The 22,476-nt window shown below is 38.9% G+C and overlaps 1 protein-coding gene across 5 annotated transcripts in view; it reads right to left on the reverse strand.

The window, feature by feature from the left end:
- Positions 1 to 22,476, reverse strand: part of gria4a (glutamate receptor, ionotropic, AMPA 4a) — a 112,640-nt gene that overhangs the window by 16,767 nt on the left and 73,397 nt on the right. For all 5 annotated transcript variants that reach the window (XM_087795760.1, XM_087795759.1, XM_087795763.1 and 2 more), the window contains exons 11-14: positions 18,805 to 19,011; positions 16,762 to 16,977; positions 15,998 to 16,158; positions 3,087 to 3,285 (exon numbers count right to left, since the gene is read on the reverse strand). In XM_087795760.1, the coding sequence (XP_087651886.1) occupies positions 3,087 to 3,285; positions 15,998 to 16,158; positions 16,762 to 16,977; positions 18,805 to 19,011 (783 nt within the window). The remainder of the gene's footprint in view (positions 1 to 3,086; positions 3,286 to 15,997; positions 16,159 to 16,761; positions 16,978 to 18,804; positions 19,012 to 22,476) is intronic.

The following is a 22,476-nucleotide window of genomic DNA, read 5'->3' on the forward strand; positions in this document are numbered from 1 at the left end:
CGTATGCGTGAGAAAGACAAACAATATTTGATTCAAGGCCAAAATGTAGATTTTTAATTCGTTTAAAAGTCCACCTTATTTCCTTCAGTCTCTCCGCCTCAATGTGACGTAGTTTGTGGCGGCGCATTAGTGTGTGCCTCAAACTTTTCCTTTTGACGGTTGTATTTCCGATCAGCGTAACTAAATAAGACCCTTACAAACATTAAACTTAATGGTTAAAACATCAGCCGGACCGTGGAAAATCAAGGCAAATAAATGTATTTGTGAGCATTATATTGGCGCTATTTAGAGATAATGCATTTGCATCATGTATCAACGCAGGATTTCTATTGCGCTTTAAGAGGTGAGGCAGTGCCTCACATGCCTCTCCTGACTGCACGTCCCTGACTGCAGCTTCGAAATAAATGATCTCCAGACGATCACAGCTGTTCTTAACCTCCTAAACTGTTAAACATTTTTCACAGGATTATACTTAAAGCGTCAGGGTGTTATATAAAGGTTGGTCATGACGTTAAGAGACAAAAGGCCAGGGAGCAGAGTTAGAAGCTGCAGATGAAGACAGTAAATGACACTCAGTGAAGATGATTTTCACCAGGAGTGACTAGATATATTGGAGGACAAATCAAAGTTTGAGGCAGGTCAGGGGAGGTGAGGCAGGAGTTATGTTGGAAGAAGAAGAGGTGCCTCGTGATGGGGATCAGTGCGCTTCAATGAATGGGTGAATGAGAACATGAGGAGCGCGGCAACTTTCGCACGTTTGACTTTATGATCTGTTTTCATTCAATTGTTTACTGAGAGGCAGCACCATGTGTGTTTATGCTTGAGTGTGTGGAGGAGCAGTCAGGATAATGATGACAGTGCATGAATAAATTGAAGCCTCCGAGGGAAAGATGTCTGTCTGAGTGGTGTGACTCTTCCTCGACTCGTTCACAATGAGCGAGCCCAAAAAGAAGGAGGAAGCGAAAGCCGTGTTCCACCTTAAGGCTTTCCCGCTCGATCCAAAAAAGCCATCGATTCACATCATCGCGCAAAATCTGTTCTCACCTCACACACATATGTGGCCAGACGTGCATACATGCCTGCGTGGACTTCCAGGACTGAAAAGTAGCGACTCCGAGATAATTAATGGTGGTGGTGAATCCCCCTCAGCTGTGGGAGAGTAAATTGCTTTTTCACCCTCCGAAGATTCCAGCCTGCTCGTTACGATGATGATGCCAGAGCGGCTCACAGACGCACAAACTGATACGCCATGTCGCCAAATACACATCTTAACAAAGCATCACTGTAAATGTGGCATGTACACAAACACGACGCTTCAGCACCCAAACAATTCTGACTACGGTGCATGATGACAGAGCACATTTGTTTTTGTGCACCACTCTTCTGCTCAAGCCTCTGTGTGTGTGTGTGTACGGGCGGGGTGAGTGTGTATTAAATTGCATCTTCAGTGCCCTAGTGAATGGGTCAGTGGGTCGAGTCAGGTTTTTCACTGCAAGGCAGTAATAACGTTTACTTTTAAGCTCGAGGAATAGCGGCGCCTGGTAGCTGTTTTACCGTTTCTCGTTTAAACAATACTAAAGTTATCAGATACATTATCGTAAGATAAAGATAGAAATGTACTTATAATAAATAAATAAATAACATGAAGCAAGTTAATTTTGTTCAGTGAATTAGAAATGTAAGTGAGTAATTTGTATTTATATAGCGCTTGTAATAATAATAATAAGAAATATTAATAATAATGGTTCTCTCTGCTCCTTTTTCATCTCTATACATTTCTTGTTTGATTTGCTGAAAATTGTTTCCTTACAATGGAAATTGTTTGACTACAGATGGAAGTTGTTTGATTACAGTTTAAATTGTTTCAATAGAGAACAAATTGTTTGATTTCAGGTTCTTATTTGGTTGACTGCAGTTGGAAATTGTCATATTAAAGTCGCCATGTTTGTCGATTACAGTAATAAATGTTTGACTAATGTTTGGTTGACTGCAGTTTGAAATTATTTCATTACAGTTGCCCTTTTTAGACCAGGTTATAGTTTGGTTGATTACAGTTGAAACGATTTGATAGTAGTAGATAGTAGTAATTCTGAAATAGCACGTGTATGATGTATACCAAACATAAATGAACACAATTGTTTAAAACATTTCCTGAATCTAATTGAAAGGACAGGGTTGAATCAAAGTAAACATAGGGTAAACATCATTAAATCTACAATATCTCGGCAAAAAGAAGCCAATATTAAGTGATTTAAACAAAAATAGTTATTTTCAGAGAATAATAATATTGAAAAATTTAGAAAAACATTCTAAAAAACATCTTGAAAAGATAGCTAATATTAGACATTATTATATCAAAAATAGCGGCAGAATAATTAACACTTTTGTCTTAAGATTAAAGCTACTTAAAGAACTTCTCTAACCAAACCACTTTTTTTTATTCATTGACAGATGTGTTTTCCTAAATCATAATCAGGTTTGTTATTCAACTTCAACTAAGGGAGTCATTTATGTTAAAGCCCCCAAGTCTTTGGATGCGTGTGTGGTTTATTTTCAGCCTCCTCCCCTTGAGTCTATCATGCTCATCCTACCTACACCTAACTGACCTGTTTGTGTCCTTGTATACCACATTCATGCTGCTCCTCTTCTGTGAGACAACACCTTGTTCCACCCTGACAGCACTCTCCTCTTCGCCTCCCTTTCATCTCTGTCCATTACTTTGTACGACCTCTACTCCCTACACAAACTAGTTCTACTGACTTTCATGTGTCTTTCCTCAACTCCGCCTCTCCTGCTTCTCCTCCGCTGCGAGTGTTGTTTTTTCCGTCTTTAAAAGGGGGTCCCTCATTGTCTACTAACTGGGCTGTCACTAAGCACATAAACGTTGCATTGAACTCTTTATAAAAGCCTGATCTAATAGCTTCCCGGCACGCTGATCCTTTAAAAATATATATTTGAAAGTCTTCACTGCTGGCTATCTCAGCACGACATGCAGAGTTGAAAGAGCTGCTTTTCCCTTTTATTCATAAAAAGTCTGACTCGGCTCAGAGATCTCTCCAGTTCATCAGCGAGTGTGAAGGTCTTACTCTGAAGAACTCTTTGGTCGATCCTGAGTCCAGGGTGCCGTAGGCGATCTCCGTCTGCTTGGCCAAGTCTTCAGCGCTTTCAATAGGCGACACCATCCTCTCTACTGTGAGGAAGGCAGCCAGGTTGGCCGTGTATGAGGAGATGATGATGAGGGTGAAGAACCACCACACTCCTCCAACAATGCGTCCAGACAAAGACCTGAGGAAGACGACAAAAAAACAGTGAGTTGACAAGTTTAATTTTAATGATCCACACGTACACGCTCAATTTAAATAAATAAATCAAGCTGTCGACAAAACGTTGTCCACCTTGTGAAAGTGGCTCTTCAAGACGGTTTTCACACGATTCTAGATCAGGTTCAACCACTTTTCTTGATACTAAACCCCCCAAAACAGCTTCTTTTCGGGTCTGATTCAAATTCACATTGTGCATAGAAGCTATTATAATCTGCTACCACCCTTTTCCTTTTTTTCTTTTTTTCTCTTTATTCATTTATTAAAGCAGATGTGTTTGTGAGAGGAAGAAGAAACAATAAACTGATGAATGCATTACGAAGTGCATAAAGACCTTGGATTCGTCTGGGACATCCCGTTTCTATTAAATATGAGCACTTAAGACTCAAGAAAGTAACTACAGACTTATTGAGTAAACCAGTTGATCACGATTAAAACATGCTTCACACTGACTGCTTGATAATGACTTTAAAGGCTCCCGGAACGTAGTTTTATCATTTCAGTTAAATGCATCAGAATACATGATTAAATATTCTATTTATAGGATAAATTCATCAAAACTTCATAGCAACCACTTTCAGGCGTCCCTTTCTCCAGCTGCCCTCCAGACAACTTTGATTGACTGATAAATAATGTAATTTTTCAAACACAAAAGGAGAGCTTATTTTAGTCCAACTCTACTCCCTTTTGATATTATTCCATTTTTTTTTTCCACAGTTAAAGCTCAATTAAAGTATTATACATTGAAACTGAAACATAAAAAGGTTTTATTCCTAGTTTTAGCTCTATGTTATGGACAATTACATTTTCATATGGCTGAAGAAGAAAATAAATTTATATTATGACATTCAAAAAGCTTATAGGTGGTTGGCATTAGTCTCTCCAGAGATAAATAAATAAATAAAACTGGGTTATTTAAATATATATTTTTTAATGTTATGTATATTCTAATAAAATATTCTCATTGTTGATCTTACATGTTTTCTATTCTGGTGTTTTTTTAGGGACAACATGAGAAATCAAGTATTTAAATATTAATTAAAATACATAATGGAAAATGACAAAACTGTTACAAACATCACTTCACATGATAATTTTAAGGGCTATATCATTACGGCCAAAAGTGGCCCCTACGCTGTACACTTGTTGTTGGACAAAATTTTGTTCATGGGATGTGAAGAGGCAGTGTTTAAATGTCAAGTCCCTCATCTATGACAAAGCTCCGGAAGTCAGGAAATACTTCTGTTTTTCTTTATGCAGAGAATCCAAACCAGGTGGATTGAGGACCTCCAGTGAAGGTAGTCGGGACTCTTAACCTCCCAGAACTCTCTCAGACAGAAAAGAGAAGGTTTCTTGTAAAAAGGAAAGTCTGGCCTTTTATTTAGACGGCTGCTCCTGAAAGCAGACCAGAGTGAGTGAAAGACAGGATGGATCAGACGGGAATGCTTGTAGCAAATGTCATTTCCCAGAAGAGATTGTTATTGTCGCAGGGGATTCACAAAAGTCATCATTCTATGGCCTTGCGCTAAGTTGAACATGTTGGCGGGTGAAAGCAGGGAAACCATGTGAGCGTATTGATGCATTGATGTGTCTCACTGTGTGTGGCCTCCATCTTTCACCGCTGTCTGAAGGAATTTTAGTGTCTGAGCTTTGCAAGTGACGTCCTTGATCCTCCCTGTGATACGTGTGCGAGTGTGTGAGTGTGCGGCTGTGTGTGTTGGTATGCAACAGGCGAGCCAGTCTATTGCTGGTCATGTATCATCTATGATAGCCAACAGATTGCTTCCCCAATCTTCCCCGTGTAAGATTAATGGCTCCTCCCCCTCTCTCACAGGCTGTCACAGCACAACACACATATTTCTGATGTATGATGCTTCTTCATGCTCGGCACCAACCAAAGAATACATTTTGACGACGTCTATGGCATAATATAACTCAGATCGAGTGTTTTAGTCATGGCTGGCATTGAATCACACTGTTTTCTTGTGGTAAAATAAAAAACAACAACATATATATTAATCCCACCCCAAAAACTAAGGAAAACATCATCACAAATTCAACTTAAACTATATTTAGAAACACAAACCTCTTTATCATATTCCACTTTTATGTTTGTTTTATTTTGTCTATTCACCTACTGTTCTCTCCTTTCCCATTTTCCTGAGTATTTCCATGGTTCCATTCTTGGACTCATAAAGATATTGGACTCTTGTTTTGTTTGTTTGGAAATTGTGATTTATATTTGAACTCTGTGTCATTTATTTAATTTGTTTTTTATCTAGTTTGTCTGTTGATACAATTGCCTTCACTTGGGTTTCCAACCTTTTAGATTTTGAGACTCGTACAACCCTTGTGTTATCTCAGGGTCAAGGCCAGAAAACAAACGTAAGTAATTAAGTAAGTAATGGTTATTTGTAGAGTGCCTTTCTAGACCAGGGTCACAAAATGTAAGTGTAATTGTTTTATCCCTTGTGTTGTCTCTGGGTCAAGGTGAACGACCTCCGCCACTGCATACATATAAATATATATATATATATATATATATATATATAAATATATATATATATATTTCTGCCAGAGAGGTCTTTCATCTTGACCCAGAAGCAACACAAAGGATAAACTTGGCTGAACGTGGGCCTTCGGGTCACTTTGACCCTGAGAGAACACAAGGGTTTATTCAAAGCTCTTGTGGTAGTTGTAGATAATTGATGTTCTGTCTAAGTTTGTTTTGTAATTTTTGTCATGATACTTTGGAAAAGAAGCAATTCAATAACACATATGTTGCACAATAATATGTTGCAGTCAGAATGTGTGATACCCATTAGGTTAGTGTGAAACTATGAAAGAGATAACGTACAATTTCCCATTTTTTAATTAAAAAAAATGGTGCCTGATATTTCAAACAACATACAACATACAAAACATTTTTTTGCATAAAGTACTTCAATTATTTTCCTGATTCCTTTTGCCGTTTTTATATTTTCATATTATATTCAATACAAGTTACGCGTTGGTGTTTTTATTCATTCTTTAAATATTTTAAGAAGGTGTATATTCAATACAAAAATCTTAATGAACTGTAGTTCACACGTTTCATTTTAATATTTTCCTCTTTTATTCACTTTTAAATCTTCGTCAATCCATCCACGCGACTTGCCTTCGAGGCTGGTCATTAATTACTCAGTATGTTTGACTACACATCTGTGATTGGTTTGTCCTGCCATTATCAGGGTGTGTAGTTACCATTAACTATTTAACACACCCAGGGTCATGTACTCAGAACACACATACACACACACACACAATTCCAGCTGTAATTTCAGACGTTTATTGACCAAAGAAAATCCAATCATTTGAATGTCCTCTGTGAGTACTTTCCTCTCCATTCATTCCTTAATAGCAGAATATATGTAGATACACATTTCTGCCAACTCTAAATAATCGTCATGATCAAAAGATGACGTGATATAAGGATGGGGGATGCCTTAATCTTCCTGGCATAGCTTCAAGAAGATACTGGAAACATTCCTCAGAGAGTTTGGTCCATATTGACATGATAGCATCAGGCAGTTGCTGCAGATTTGTCGGCTGCACATCCATGATGCGAATCTCCCGTTCCACCACATCCCAAAGGTGCTCTATTGGATTGAGATCTAGTGACTGTGGAGGCCATTTGACTCCAGTGAACTCATTGTCATGTTTAAGAAACCAGTCTGAGATGATCCCAGCTTTATGACATGGTGTGCTATCCTGATGGAAGTAGCATCAGAAGATGGCTCTCTGTGGTCAGCATGCTGGACATGGACATGGTCAGCAACAATACTCAGATAGGCTGTGGCGTTGCAACCATGCTCAATTGGTACTAAGGGGCCCAAAGATTGCGAAGAAAATATCCCCCACACCATTACACCACCACCACCAGGATGGATCCATGCTTTCATGTTGTTGACCAGAGTTTTTATTGTTGTGAAGAAATCGAAACTCATCAGACAAGGCAACGTTTTTCCAATCTTCTATTCTCCAATTTCCGTGAACCTGTGCGAATTGTAGCCTCAGTTTCCTGTTCTCAGCTGACAGAAGTGGCACCCGGTGTGGTCTTCTGCTGCTGTAGCCCATCTGCCTCAAGGTTCAACAAGTTGTGCGTTCAGACTTATGCTCGTCTGCATACCTTGGTTGCAACGAGTGGTTATTTGAGTTACTGTCGCCTTTCTATCAGCTCGAACCAGTGTGGCCATTCTCCTCTGACCTCTGGAATCAACAAGGCATTTTCGCCAGAACTGCCGCTCACTGGATATTTTATTTTTTTCTAACCAATCTCTGTAAACGCTAGAGATGGTTGTGCGTGAAAATCCCAGTAGATCAGCAGTTTCTGAACTACTCAGACCAGCCCGTCGGCTACCAACAACCATGCCACGTTCAAAGTCACTTAAATCACCTTTCTCCATTCTGATGCTTGCTTTGAACATGGATACATGCCTAAATACTGGGAGTTGCCGCCATGTGATTGGCTGATTTGAAATTTGCGTTAATGAGCAGTTGGCCGGCGAGTGTATATAGTGATACGGTAGGAACAAGGATATATTTGTTGTATCTTCAGACTTAAGCCTCATAAATCGTCATTGCCAGCGTTGTGGTGTCAGTACAGAATAAAAGAATGATATGAAAGAACACATAAAATACTGTCAGCGATAGAAAAACAGAACCAAACACCAAGGCAGCCATTCTCCGCCGCAAAAAGTATAAAACAAAGCCAACATAACAGATAAATCACATAACTTCCTTTACAGTATTTTTACGACTTTAAGCCACACTTTTCCCAAAACCAACAGTGTGTATTATTGTTCATGTATTAATTCTCTTTTCTTTTTGACCTTGAATGGATTTTATGTGGTAGACGCAACTCAAAAATCTAAAGCTCAAAATGGTAAACTACAACGCCGCACTACGAGTCAGCACAGAATAATTCCTCTGGGTTCAATAATATTACTGCTATAGGCTCCATAGTGGAGTAATACTACTAAATGACAGTGTATTCATTTTGTAATTTACAAACTGTTTAAACCCTGTTTAAATACAATGTGAGTTGTCACTGCTAGTCTCAAAACTTTATTGACACTGCAGTCTGACCGTCTTAGTCTTGCATCAAATAACCAAGGAGAGAAAAAGAAACGGGTAAACTGTGATTGATTTTACTAAACATGTATGATTGGATATCTGTGTAACCGTTTACACATGAAGATAGACGTTGACAAATATATATATATATATATAGAGACGCGTTTATGCAAATGAAGAGACGAGCAGGAAGGAGAAGGCGAAACAGGAGCAGCATGAATAGGAGAGTGTGTTCTAGTCAAGACTGCAGAGATGACTGCAGCAAGGAGAGACGTACCCATGCAGCATACCAATGGAGCTGCTATGGCCGCCTCGTATATACAACACACACTCTTAGGCATGACGGCAGAGCAGCCTGCACAGAAACGATCAGCTCGTGGCCATTACAAGAGACAAGAGCCTTGTGCTCACAAACAAACTGCTCCGAGGCAAAACTTGAACGTGAAAAAAAATAACCGTAAACATGAGTTGTCACAGAATTCCTGTAGACACGGTCTCCTCGCTTTATTCCCTGCCCCACTGTAAATGTCAACCTTCATATCCGTGCTCCCTGGTCCCCACTGGCAAGACTGATGCCACACTCGCGGAGGCACAAGAAGGATCAAGCCAGAGGAAGTGTGTGTGTGTGTGTGTGTGTGTGTGTGTGAGGCACTGGAAGATGGAGCGAGTCTTGATTATGCGCCTGCTGAACGCTGTTCTCTCTGGAATGCTGCTGCTGTTTGAAAGAGTAAAATGTCTGTTGCTTCCATAGAAGTTGTTAGACGAGGAGCAGGTACCATGAAAACAAAGCAATATCATTAGAAAATCATTTAAAAAATGGATGAGCTACTTTTTAATATGTTGCCCGATAGACTTTGAATGTTATAGTAGTAATCATCCTAACCCTTTGTTTTTAATGTTTTTAAGTCTTAAATTGTTTACAAACATGAATACAAAATAAAAACATGTTTATTAAACAGCAGCTCATTTGAAAAAAAGAAAATGAAGAGTATCGTATGAGATTCGGTGTTGATGTATGACTTTCAACAAAGTCAAAACTGTTTTGTTTTGAAACGAAAACATGTTAAAACATCAGCTTTAAAGAATGCTGGAGATGACTGCATCCTCTCATCCTCAGTTATCGCTGGGATCTAGTGGGATTTTATTGTTCCTTTAGCTGCCGAGGACATAATGTCTGCTGCGATCTAGTGGCCAAAGGTTTAATTGCAACACAAAAATAAAATAACGGTGTGAATATTTGCATGTTAGTTGTACATTTAAGAAAATTAAATCTTTTTTTGATTTTATACAAACTCACTTATCCCCTTCTAATGATGTGCTGAAGAAGCTTCAGGAAGCAGTGCCATATTTTTGTCAGCTCAGTAGGTGGCACCCTCAGTTAAAAATTGGCTTCATTAACCCTTGTTTTATCTCAGGGTACACCTTGACCCAGAAGCAACACAGGGGATACCACAAACACATTTGTTTTCGGGTCTTTGGGTCGCCTGGACCCTGAGAGAACACAAGGGTTGAAATCACTGTTTAAAGGATTATATTACACAGCGCCATCTAGTAGGTTTTGGAAAAAAAAACAAAACATCACATCACTTCTGTTAGTTTGAGCTAACTCACCTCAAAGGGACAATACTTAATTTGAATGATTGAAAATATTGTACCGGCTCCCCCTAGTTCCATAACAGTGTAACTGCAAAGTCATGGAACCTCTGTTGCAACATACAGTACATACAGTTGTTAACAGAACAAGATCAATGGTAGTTGATATGTCTCTCTGTACCTAATGTAAAGCACTTTTGACATTTGAAATAGTCATTATTATTATAAACATCATTATCATCATCATAATAACAATAATGACTCTAATTCATTGCGGGGGGTATTTTCAATACCCAAGACCACACTCTCACACACACACACACACACACACACACACACACACACACAGACACACACACATATGAAATACCACTCACGCATTCACACCTGGAGGTCATTCAGTTGTCAATTAACCTCTATGTTCTTGGACTGTGAAGGAAAACAGCGAGCCCTCAGGAAGTCTGTGTGATTTCAAAGAGAACAGAAGGCACATAAGAAAAGAGAGCAGTGACTCATTTAAACGTCATATGTAGCAAACATTATCAACAACAGGGAACTTTTACTTGTGTCGGTGGAACAATACTAATTCTTGAGCCAAGAGGATGGACTCCTGCGGTTCATCAGAGATTCCAGTAGACTAGCTTCATCTCATTTAAATTTGCATCAGACATTATAGTGATTGCAGAACTGTAAGTACTTGTTGAATATTTAATGACGATGGCAGTGAAACTCTCTAACGATTATTTTAACGATGCTCTTCACTACGTAACTTTGTCTGGACGACCCACCCACAGAACCCGCGAGTGTCCACGCGACCCACCAAACTGCTTTACAGAAGTGGGTCATTGTTTTAGTATGAAATACTACGAGACTTTTTTTCTACTTACCAGAAGATAAAAACACCAACTGACACAAGAGTCTTTATCTTCTTTTGTAAACAGATGTACATGCTGTTCGGGGCAACGGCAGAGCTTCAACGTTGCAGCTACACTGTTCTGATGCAAATGTGAACATTTCCCTGAGGCATCCACAAGACAAAAATGTAGATGAATTAAAACAAAGTGAAGTCAGTGTAACCTTGGCTACGATCTTCATCATTTTGAAAAGGTGTCCATCAACCTTAAGGAGAGAAAAAAACCCTCAAAGCAGCCAAATGATTGGATGATGGATATATGGTTCAGAGAGTTTGATGGACAAGATGGAGATCGTTTTTTTCCGTAGAATTTGAAATGGATCTAATTAAGTTTTCCATTTTGGGTCCAGTAAAAAGGGACAGGATAGTAAAGATGCTGTTAAAAAAGGTGTAACCTTAACCCTATTTCGTGAAATATACAGATTATACTTTGAAATGCATTCACTGACACACAAATGTTCAGCTTATAGTGAAGGTGTGCCGCTCAGGTGTGGCGTAGGATGGACGGAAAACGGGAATTTTGCACAGCATGCAGAAATATATAGACCGATTACCGCTTCAAGTATTGAGTGACAGTGCTATTATGACTTTGCCTGCCTCCAAAGGTGAACGCTGGAATACGTGATGAGAAGGACTGAGCCACAGGGAAGGAAATAGTAAACGGTGTGGTGATTTGCAACCAGTGTGGCTTCATACATAACTTGATTTCACGGCTGGAAACTGGGCTCCTTCACGATTTTTTTCGCATCACGATTGAGTTATTAGGCTGGTATTAAAGTCACTCCTTTTCTCCGGGGGCGGTCAGATAAACACGGAAGTACACACGTCTATTTTTCTGGTAATGACTGAGGATGTCACTCCATCTTAATCACTTCCTGACAGGATAATCTTAAAGGGGAGTGACAGCGTTTTCTGGCAGATCCTTCATCGCAGGTACACTGGGATGCGGGAACAGAGGAGTGGTTGATTACATGCTGTATGCACCGCGATGATGCAGGGGGCGCTCAGGCTGAGGGTTGCAGCAGCTTAGAAGGAACAAAAGAGTGAGCGGACCGTGACAGATTAAATAAACCTCTGTGTTGCAAAGCGTGTCGGAGTGAGTGAGAGAGCGTAACAGAGGAGTTAAGACACTCTCAGACTGACTCAGACTTCACATTGTACCTTTGTGGAAGACTGCAAAGTTATATAAGCTAATCAAATATAGATATTTGAAACAAAGTGGCTAAACAGGAGAGAAAAGTTGTATGTCCCATTCGACTCCTAAGGTATTTTGTGAAAAAATGGTACTTTATTCTGGCAACAAAGTGACGAATAATAAAATGAAAATTGAATATGTTAAGTAATCTTAAAAAAAGACACAAACAAGACAAGTACATGCACATCATATCTACAATTGGATTAAGCAATAGTACACCAAATATTACCTTATATTGCCAAATAATATTGAGTAATTCCTCATCAATTTCACAAGAAAAGCTCATTTATATGCAAGTATTTAAAGAAAAATGGGGAAATTATCTCTGCAATACCACTCCTTTTAGTGACAGATGATTGGTCACTATAATATTGTATATTGAATGTTGAAACTTTATTTCCAATATATATTTATATCATATGTCTTTCATTTAGTGATGGTCTGATGAAGCTTCATGAAGCAGTGTCATATGGTTTAGAGGTCAGTAGGTGGCGCCATCAGTTTAAAAATGATGTGATGTATTATTAGAACAGTTGTTCAAATCAAAGGAAAATAGTGCAGAGACCGCCATCTAGTGGGCTCTGAAAATAATGACACTGCTTCATGAAGCTTCATCAGACCATCACTACTTTCAATCATTAAACAATATTGAATGTCACTTTCTCTATTTTACCCAATATCCTGAACAAACTTAACTTAATTACTTTTTGTGCAACCATCATTAAAAATATAAACTTGACTTAATGGTTCATCCTGTTCTTCTACTCGATACTTTTACATCTACGACCATTTCTTAAGCAGATTCACTCGCCCAGTGACATGCATGAAATTCCTAGTTGAACTTTTCTTGGTCCAACCAATGACACGAAACGATGGAGACGGGGAAAAGCACATGAGTGACACTTTTCTCATTGAAAGAATATAATCTGGCGGTTATTGCGGGAGTAAAGAGTGCCGCTCTATTGAGAGTGACAGGGAGTGGTGATTTATACGACCAACGCTGACTTCATGCAAAGTATCAGATTATTGGCGTGACAGAAGTAGCACAAGCATTTATAACAAGGCTCGCGGGTGACTGAGAAAGGTCTGTTTCTGCCTCCGTAAAGACTTAGTGAGTAGGAAATGTGCTTATTATTGTGTAATTGGGGCTGCATAGCATGAGTAGAGGTTCGAAGTAAAGAAATGTGAAATGTGCAATGTGAAACATGCATCATGTCAGAAAAAATGTAACATTTACAGCGCAAAAACATGAACAGAAAGTCCATATATAGCTGGATTACTTGCTTCCCATTTCCAGCAGTATTGCATATAAAGTTTCACTGTTAACCACAATTCAATGAATGTTTTAAAAAGGGATAAGACAATAAGACAATTAATTTTGTTTCTTTCATATCTTGTTTTAAAAAAATGCCTTTATTTTTTCTTTGATTTTCCTTTTTTACGAATGTAGCTCTTTGAGTTGTACTGATGTAAAGGGTACAACAAATAATATATACATATTTTAACCTTTATTTTTGCAATTAAAAATTAGTATTTATCCGCTTGGCTCTACAGTTAAACTCCCAAGTGACTAGTAAGGCTCTTGCTAATCTGCTCTCTATAATCTACAACAGAACTACTGCTGCAGGAGTGATCAGGCCGGATTAAAACATTAAACTTTTATCTGTTATCAATGATACCACCTATCCTGAATATTGTTGCTGAGGGACTACAGGTGACAATTTTAAAAGCAATTCATGAACATATGTTCTGGAGTCTGCAGCACCAGACAGATTAAAATATGAATGAGATGTTAGAGCTAATTTTGTCTGATCATGCTGTTAGCAACAAAGATTTTATTTTTATTGACACATGGCCATTAACACCAGCCAAAGAATAAATACTATAAGAGGACTCAAATCCTATAAATATGTGACAATATAAATAATGTCTAACTACTTTAAATGAAGTGATGCAGAGTGAGCCAGTTCACAGGCAGGTTGCGGGAGAAAAAAGTAAAAGCGATAACATTACATGAATAATTATGTACCTCTGCCAAGACCTTCATGTCACAAGGCATGTATAAAACAGCATGAAATGAAATCTGGAAAAAAACCTCCCTTTATAAAGAAATGTATTGGTTCACAGCCAGAAATATAGGGTCTCTCATCAGGATTCAAACTCACACCTCAGTGGCAAAAGTGTTATTGCATTCCCGAGACACTAAAACAATCAGAAGTCTTACCTAGCATCCTGGAAATCTCATTCAAACACGTCCACCAGTTATGAGTTATTAAAGGAGGTAACAAACTAATAAGACCTGTCAAAGTGTTTGGGTGATCTAATGTCATGTCACAGGGGCTGAGTGTAAAGAAAAAGGCAACATTTCTCAACTTCTGTCTTTGAAGAGATTTAGTCTGAACCTCTGGGAGAAAAAATACATTGAAATGTTCTCTCTGGCACAGTCTGGCTGCTCTGTGTCTGCTTCTCTAGGCACCTTTGGACTATAAACTGCACTTAATCGTCTTATTTATACTAGTATCGATCTGTGTGCTATTCTGTTCTTCTCTCGGCTGCAGTTCTAATTTCCCAAATTACCCTTCATAGAAATTAATACAGTACTATATTTCTATCTGTGCATCCGTTTCTCCCTCTCCCACCCATTAATCCATCCTTCCATTTACCATTCATCCATCTATCCACCTATTTACCATCCTTCCATCCATTAAATTATCAATCATCCACCCATCTATATTATTATTATTATTATTATTATTTTTTCATCCATATATCCATTTACCCTCCTTCAATCCGTCAATCCATTTTTCAATCCATCTATCTATTTACCATTCTTACAACTATCCAATTACCATCCATCCACCCATTTACAATCCACCCATCCATCTTTTTACCATTCATCCATTCATTCACCTATTTAACATTCTTCCAACCATTGAATTACCATTCATCCACCTATTTACCATCCTTCCATCCATTTAACATACTCGATCCAATCATCCACCCATCCATCTTTCCATTCACTATTCACGCATCTTTCCATTTATTCTCCTTCAATCCACCAATCAATTTTTAATCCCTCCATCTTTTTACCATTCATTCATCCATCCACCTATTAGCAATTCTTTCAGCCATGCGATTGCCATCCATCCATCCATCCATCCATCCATCCATCCATCCATCCATCCATCCATCCATCCATCCGTCCGTCTAACCGTCCAACCATGTACTATTCAACATCTATCCAGTTATCCTCCTACAATCCATCAATCCATTTTTTAATCCCTCCATCTATTTACCACCCATCCATTCATTTATCAATCCATCCATTTATTTACCATTCATTCATCTGTCCATCCATCCATATGATTGGTCATCATTGCGCCTCACAAATGTTGGGGTCTCTCTTTTTGTGCCTGCTTCTCACTTTAGATTTGCACCCTAAAGGTCTTGAGCATGACATCCATGAATATTTCACTAAACTGCATTCTGACCTTATCAATAATAAAGTTCCATATTCTTATAAATATTCTAAAAATACAAGTGGATTTTCCAGTCGTTTATTAAAAATGCATACACAACTAACTGGCCACTGAGCCACAGCTCTCTACGGCACGCAGGTGTTGTCTTTTTTCTTTTTTTTTTTTACACTTTTAGCACGTGTGTGCAGCACATCTGCTGCTGTGACAAGAGCGCTAAAAGAGGCGATTCACATCGTCAAGTGTCTGAGTTTCTACAGAATTAAACTCCAGCACTCAGTTCCAGACAGTTAAACAAGCACACTTTCCACTGTCTGGATACCACAAACAGTTTTAAACATGAAACAGCCGACACACACACGCGCCAACACACAATCTGACTCACCGTGGCGAGATGTCACAGCCTTGTTGCATGAATGCTCCAAGTGAAAACCAGAGAGAGTTGAAGATGCCAAACTCATTCGGAGGCTGGTCAGTGGGGCCCAGCTCGTTGGTGCCCTCCTCTGGCTCCTCTGCGTGCCACTCGTACGGACTGAAGCGACTCACCTGTGGGAAATGTGTCAGATCGTGTTCACAGAACATTAATAGTTCAACATATATACTCCTATTTATAACATTTGCTGTTTTATATGATTACAAATTGAAATAGTCCATAATGAATAATCTAAAATATACTCTCCAAAATACACCCTCCGGTGCATAAAGTAATTTCCTTCTAAACTACAATGATGAAGATAGTCTAAAGAAACATTTATATAGAATTTTATGTTTCTAATTAAAATGAAACCTACACTAGAGTGTGTGTGTCTGTGTGCATTTGAGTGTCTAAATAACTGACTCACACAATGGCTGCTATTTGTAGAAAGTCATTATATTAGGAAAGCTTTTTGTTGAATTTAATGTTTGTATTTTCATTAGTTTACAGTTTGTCATTGCTTTGAAGAAAAATAAATACAGAACCTCTTAGTAAGCTCCCCTTAGATCTCGCCGGGGGCTAAACAGGATTGGCTGTCGAGGCAAGTCTAACGTAAAGATGTTCTGATGCATAAAGAAAACGCTTGAGGCATTTTTTTCATAGAAGAATAATTAAACAGCTAATGAGAGCTAGTGAAGGAACGTTGAATAAGTCACGTGGAATGACTTCCTCACCAAAAAGAGCACAACGCTGACGCCTATATAGGCGAACACGATGCACATCCAGATCTCGTAGGCTAGAGGATCCAGGAAGGAGAAGACGCCAGGTTTGGACTTTTGAGGCTTCTTGATCATGATGGAGATCCCCAGAGACATGAAGGGCTTTGAGAAGTCGATGACCTCTTCCCTCACGAGGGTGATGGTCAGAGGAGCCACAGCGATTTCTGCTTTCTTTGGAGAAAAAAAAACAGTTGAAATTTAGATCACAACACAAACCGTTAATTTTAGCCAAACTGGATTACATTTTTCTGAAACCAAAAACTCTGTAAACACTTATCAGTGAGTCAAATTAAAATAATATGTTCCAGGGTCTGACAGGGTCAAAGAAAATTCCCTAAAATTCCCAACAAAACTAGAGAGGAGTTGACATAAATTACATGATATTCTAGAAGAGAAAATGGGAATTATCACCAATAATAAGCAGTCAGTGGAATGCAATGTTCATGCGGTGGAAGGATCATCGTTGAGGACGGTGTTTGGAACAAATCAAAGCGGATTAGTCACCGAGGCGATTGTGCTGCGTCACCTCCACCACCGAGTCTTGAAGCTAATCATTTCTGTCACTACGCTGCAGCTTCGTCTCCACTTTCACTCGTCAACAAAGTGGTGACTGGCGATGTCTTGTGCGCGTCGATAAAGCGAGTAATGCGAATTCTAAGACTGTGCATGGGCGTCAATCGCATTATCAGCTGGCTGGCCAAACTCTCACGGAATTACCTGGGACTGCCGTCGGAATTTGCTACGGTGACAACACAGAGAGACATGGTGTCCGAGATAAGTTCATCTACACTGCTGAGAGTTATTTTCGTCCCCTTTACTGTATAACGAAAGAAACAAAAGGGATGATGATATGAGCTTTTTCTGCATATTTACTTGGTAATTCTTTTACGATTGTGCTTCAACTTAACAACTTAATGGATGAATAACCAGCATTTGTGCCCACAGGTTGTGTGGAAATGTCTCCCAGTGTGTACTCTGTATGTTGCTCTTGCCTACAAAAGCCTGAGGGTTAATGCTAAGGCTTGTTGTTTTTGATCACACTTGTTATGCAATTTTATGAGGGTCATCAAACATGAGATATGGATTAAATATACGTTTTGCTTGTATTTTATTGTTCGTTCATTCATTCATTTTATGCCGCTTAATCCCTTATGGGGGCTGCAGCCTTTTCCAGTCTCACTGGGCGAGAGGCAGGGGACACCCTGGACAGGGTGCCAGTCTGTGGCTTGGCACACAATGACGTACAACCATTCACACACACACTCATACCTAGTGACAATTTCCCCAAGGTTCCAATCAACCTCTGTAAGTTTTTGGACTGTGGGAGGAAACTAGAGTAGTGGAAGCAAACCAGCAACCTGCTGTATCTTATTGTTTCTGTCACTAACAAAGCAAACCCAGTCCCAAACCACCTGCCTGTTATAGGTCTGTGAGGCATTTGTTTATATTGTATTTATTACTACTGTAAGAGGCAGAAATATCAATGTCTTTGAGCTGCTTGTTTTGGTAATGTTAAAAAAAATAATCAACAAACCTGTAAACTAGCATAACTGAACGAAACACAAACCCTTTCAGAGCATCTTCTTGTAGACAAACCTTGAATAATCCAGCCTTTAATATGGCAAGGGGTTAAAAAAATGATTTAAATAGTAAATATCAGGGAAAAACAAACAACCTTCCAAACGCTATACAACATCATTATGTTTTCCGCAGCCAAAGGAACAAGGAAATCTTGCGAGATCCCGAGCATCAAAAGCCGTGACGACGGTGTCAAGAGTCATGTGGTCTGTAAATTCCAGAGTCAAGCACTCGGACAAGAGTACCAATATAAACTTGTTCTAAAAGTGTGGCAATATATTGCATTGTCGCCCCTGTATCGTGATACATATTGTATCTCCAGATTCTTGCAAATAAACACTATTTATCAATTAAAAAAAATAGGTTTATGGCTATGACATATGGTTTTGAATGTTAACAAAACAAATCGGTTTCTCTTACCCCGTAGACAAGTTCTCCGACCATCCCGTTCCATATTTTCGTTTCCGGATCCCTTGCCCCGTACTTGCCGTCTGGGACAATGGAGATCTTGTATTTGATCCCGATGTGCTTGGCGATCTCAGAGGCCAGGTCCACGCAGTATCCCTCGAACTGATCGTTGCCTTCATACAGCTCCCAGTTCTTCTTCAGCATCACGTACGGGCCTTCCTGCAACACAAGTGACGCACGCATATACAGTTACCGTGTGTCCACGTCAGAGAGAGACATTTTTAAGTAAGTAAGTAAGTAAGTAATCTTTATTTGTATAGCGCTTTTCCAGACCAGGGTCACAAAGCGCTTAAACAACAAAAACAATACTCAATAATGTATATACTTTAAAGGGCAAGATAAAACTGATAACACTGATAAAATAGTTGATAAACCTTTAAATTGAATAAGATATTCCTAAAGGTTGAAGTGTAAATATCACTGCTGGATTTGTGAGACCATGTGGAGTGATTCTGTTCTTCTTTTTCCCACCAGACTTCTCTGTGCTTTGTTTTACACCTGGCTCCAGCTACTTGGCTCCGCTGGGACCTGAAACCGAGTCAGTGCTGCACATGTGCTGAGATGAAAGAACTGTACCAGTAAGGGCTGGTCCACGCTGGCTTGTGCGATGTCAAAAGACGAATGAATTTTATATAAATTTCTTGCGAAGATGAAAGCATCATGGGCTGATTTTAGGTGAGTTTCAAACACGCACACACGGGAGCTGGCCAGAGTTGACTGACAGCGCTGATCATGTACTGTGAGTTATGGTCTTCGCCAGAGGCTGTTCTCCCTGTAATCCTCCAACCAAACCAAGCCTATTAACTTGATAAAGCCGCTCTCTTTAATCACAGACTCATCTCATCTAATTAATTGAACAGGCTTTATAATATCCAGCATTTCAAGGCTGTGAAATCATTTACAAAGATAATAAAACTGAATCTTCTGAAAATTGATTCACAGTGGCAACAGCAGCAATTTAGCAAAAGAGCTTATTAGACTGAAAAATTGGAACTGGGTCAAATGAGCAACAAAGACGCGGGACTTTAATTTGTAAATCAATATCAGCCAGGCAAGATCAAAGCAAACCATCAAACGCTGGGTAGTTTTGGTGAATTAATCTTCTGCAATTAAAGGCGTGCATTCAAAAATTGACTGCATGAGCCGCTGAAAATGGGAACTCGGAATTCTGAAAGCTCTTTAAAGGTGTCAGTCTTGAACCAATAGTCTGAACTAATATTGTTAATGTAATTCAATATGTTGGGTTTTCATTAAGGGTTGGATTCTGTGGCCATGGTGTCAGGATTATACCCAAGGCCAGGGAGCAAAATCAAGTTTTTTTTAACCTGCCCTCCAAAAACTTCTGTGTTTCCTTCTCACTGGGACTCTCTACCCCTCTAACTGCCAACAGGTGCCACACCACTCTCATCCATAGACCAATCATTGCTGACTGTCAAGTTTGAATCTGTGTCACATGCTGTCAGTCTATCTTGCAGATGCGCGACACATCCCTCCTCCCCCCCTTGCACCTCCAGTCTTCCTGGTTCAAGCTCTGATCCTCATCCCTGCAGTCATCTTCAGGCCACTCGACAGGCCCACCAGATTCAAGATATCTCCTCTAGGTTTCTAGACTGCTTCTCTGCTCCCACTGTTCTCAAGACTTTTCTCTCCCTCTACTCCCGTTCTCCTATCATTGCTCTCCATCTTAGACGGTTAGAGCAGAAGGCTGTTCTCAAAGAGTCTGGTTCTGTTTGAGGTTTCTGCCACAGATGTAGTTTTTTCTTGGCACTGTTGCTCTTGTTATTTGCTGGGACCTGTTTCTTTGGATTAGTTGTTGGTCAAATAACTCAAGTTAAATCATAATGTTAAAAAAAATTATACACAGCAAATGTACCACCACCAGTGTCAGGACCTTGTCGGGGGGAATATAAAATTCTCAGATCTCCACCCCCCTATAACTCTGATGATGGGGTCTATCTGCCAAAGATATATTTGTAACCTCACAATATTTTTTTTTTTTTAAATCCTAAACTTGTGTCTCAGTCTCTCCTGGTTGAAATCTTTTAGTCCAAAAGAAACTTATCTCTCATCCTGAGTGAACATTTGTCACAACAGACGGTTTTCATACTAGTTGGGATGATACATTTATATTAAACGAAATGTCAAAAATGATAAAAAAGAGTTGACATTCGTTAATAGTTTCAAATTAAAAAAGGTATATAATCGTGATACCAAAGAGGTACATAATGATGCTAAACAAAGTTACTGTATTGTTTCATGTTTAGTGTCATTAATTCAGCTTAGCCCATAACTGTGAGTGTTTGATAACTTTGTGTAGGAAAAGCGATCAAAATAACACACTTTAGGCAGTTTTCTATGAATGTAATAAGCTGGTGTGTTTGGTTGAATAAGCTATCTCTCAGTGTTAGCTAAACGTTCTTTTGCGTTTTTTCCCGATTAAACATATATTCGTCAAAATAGTTTATTTACATTCAAAGACGATTTAAGATGATTTATAAGCGTTGCGGTTGTTCAAATGGCTCATTAATAAGAAATGTACTTTCTAATTGCCTTTTCCTGCAGTCCTGTGGTGTCTTCTGTTCAAAAGAAAATAATTATAGTTTCCACAGTGATCAAATAACAATCACACTCGACCCCCAACAAAGGGGGGGATACATAGAAAAGATATAAAAGATACTGATTTAAAATCAGACACTAATAAATAGGAATCCATGTACACACTGTACAGAGAGAGAGTGAATTTATTCACCAATTTACAATCAATGAATGATTTACATTTTCAATGATTTACAATAAAACCACAATCTCAACGGTCATCCGATTCAATCGATCACAGTAAAGACCCCCTATTGTGTCATTTCATAAGGTTGAAATTGTGTTTTTTTTGCTAAATTGTCATTAAGTGACACATTAGGGATCCCTGTGGCTCTTGATTCGATGACACATAAATCATAATATTAATGAAGGGCGACACATCCTCCCACATACAGATCAACACATCCTCCTAAGATACTGTGAAATTACACCAAAAAACCCCCAACATTTTATGCTGTTCCCAGTTCTTATGCAAGATAATTAACACCTTATAATTCATTGTTGGGAATCTCTTGCCTGCCGTTGTTTTCTTAAAGACACAAGACAATAGAGTATGAGGATGAAAAGACAATTTAAAGAGTTTTTTTTCTGTTTTAATATGTTCACAAAATGATGTGATGACATATTTAGACACATAAGTAAAGCACTTACAATATCAAACACTCTTTTTGTGCAGAATTCACATATTTAAACTGATTTATTGGTTTGGTATATTGCTCAATCCTTCACCAAGGCAACATCTCGTGTTTAATATATTGGACAGGATTAAAGGAATGTTATTTGGGGCAAAAGTCAGTGTGCAAACTTTGGCAATACTCCAAGAAAAACTGAGCACAAGGGACATGAAACCATTTAAATGAGCCAATTATTTTTACTATCTAGAATTCCTACCACGTTTCAAACAAGAAAAACAATTTTCCGTCTCGACAGAGATGTTGTTTTTATTCCACAAGATATGGTTGAAACACATAAAGCAGTACCTAACAGTACACCTTGTATTTATGGTAGAAATCATCTAAAGAAATGATG

Source organism: Callionymus lyra, chromosome 7 (assembly GCF_982586985.1).
Source record: "Callionymus lyra chromosome 7, fCalLyr1.hap1.1, whole genome shotgun sequence".
Classification (NCBI taxonomy): domain Eukaryota; kingdom Metazoa; phylum Chordata; class Actinopteri; order Syngnathiformes; family Callionymidae; genus Callionymus; species Callionymus lyra.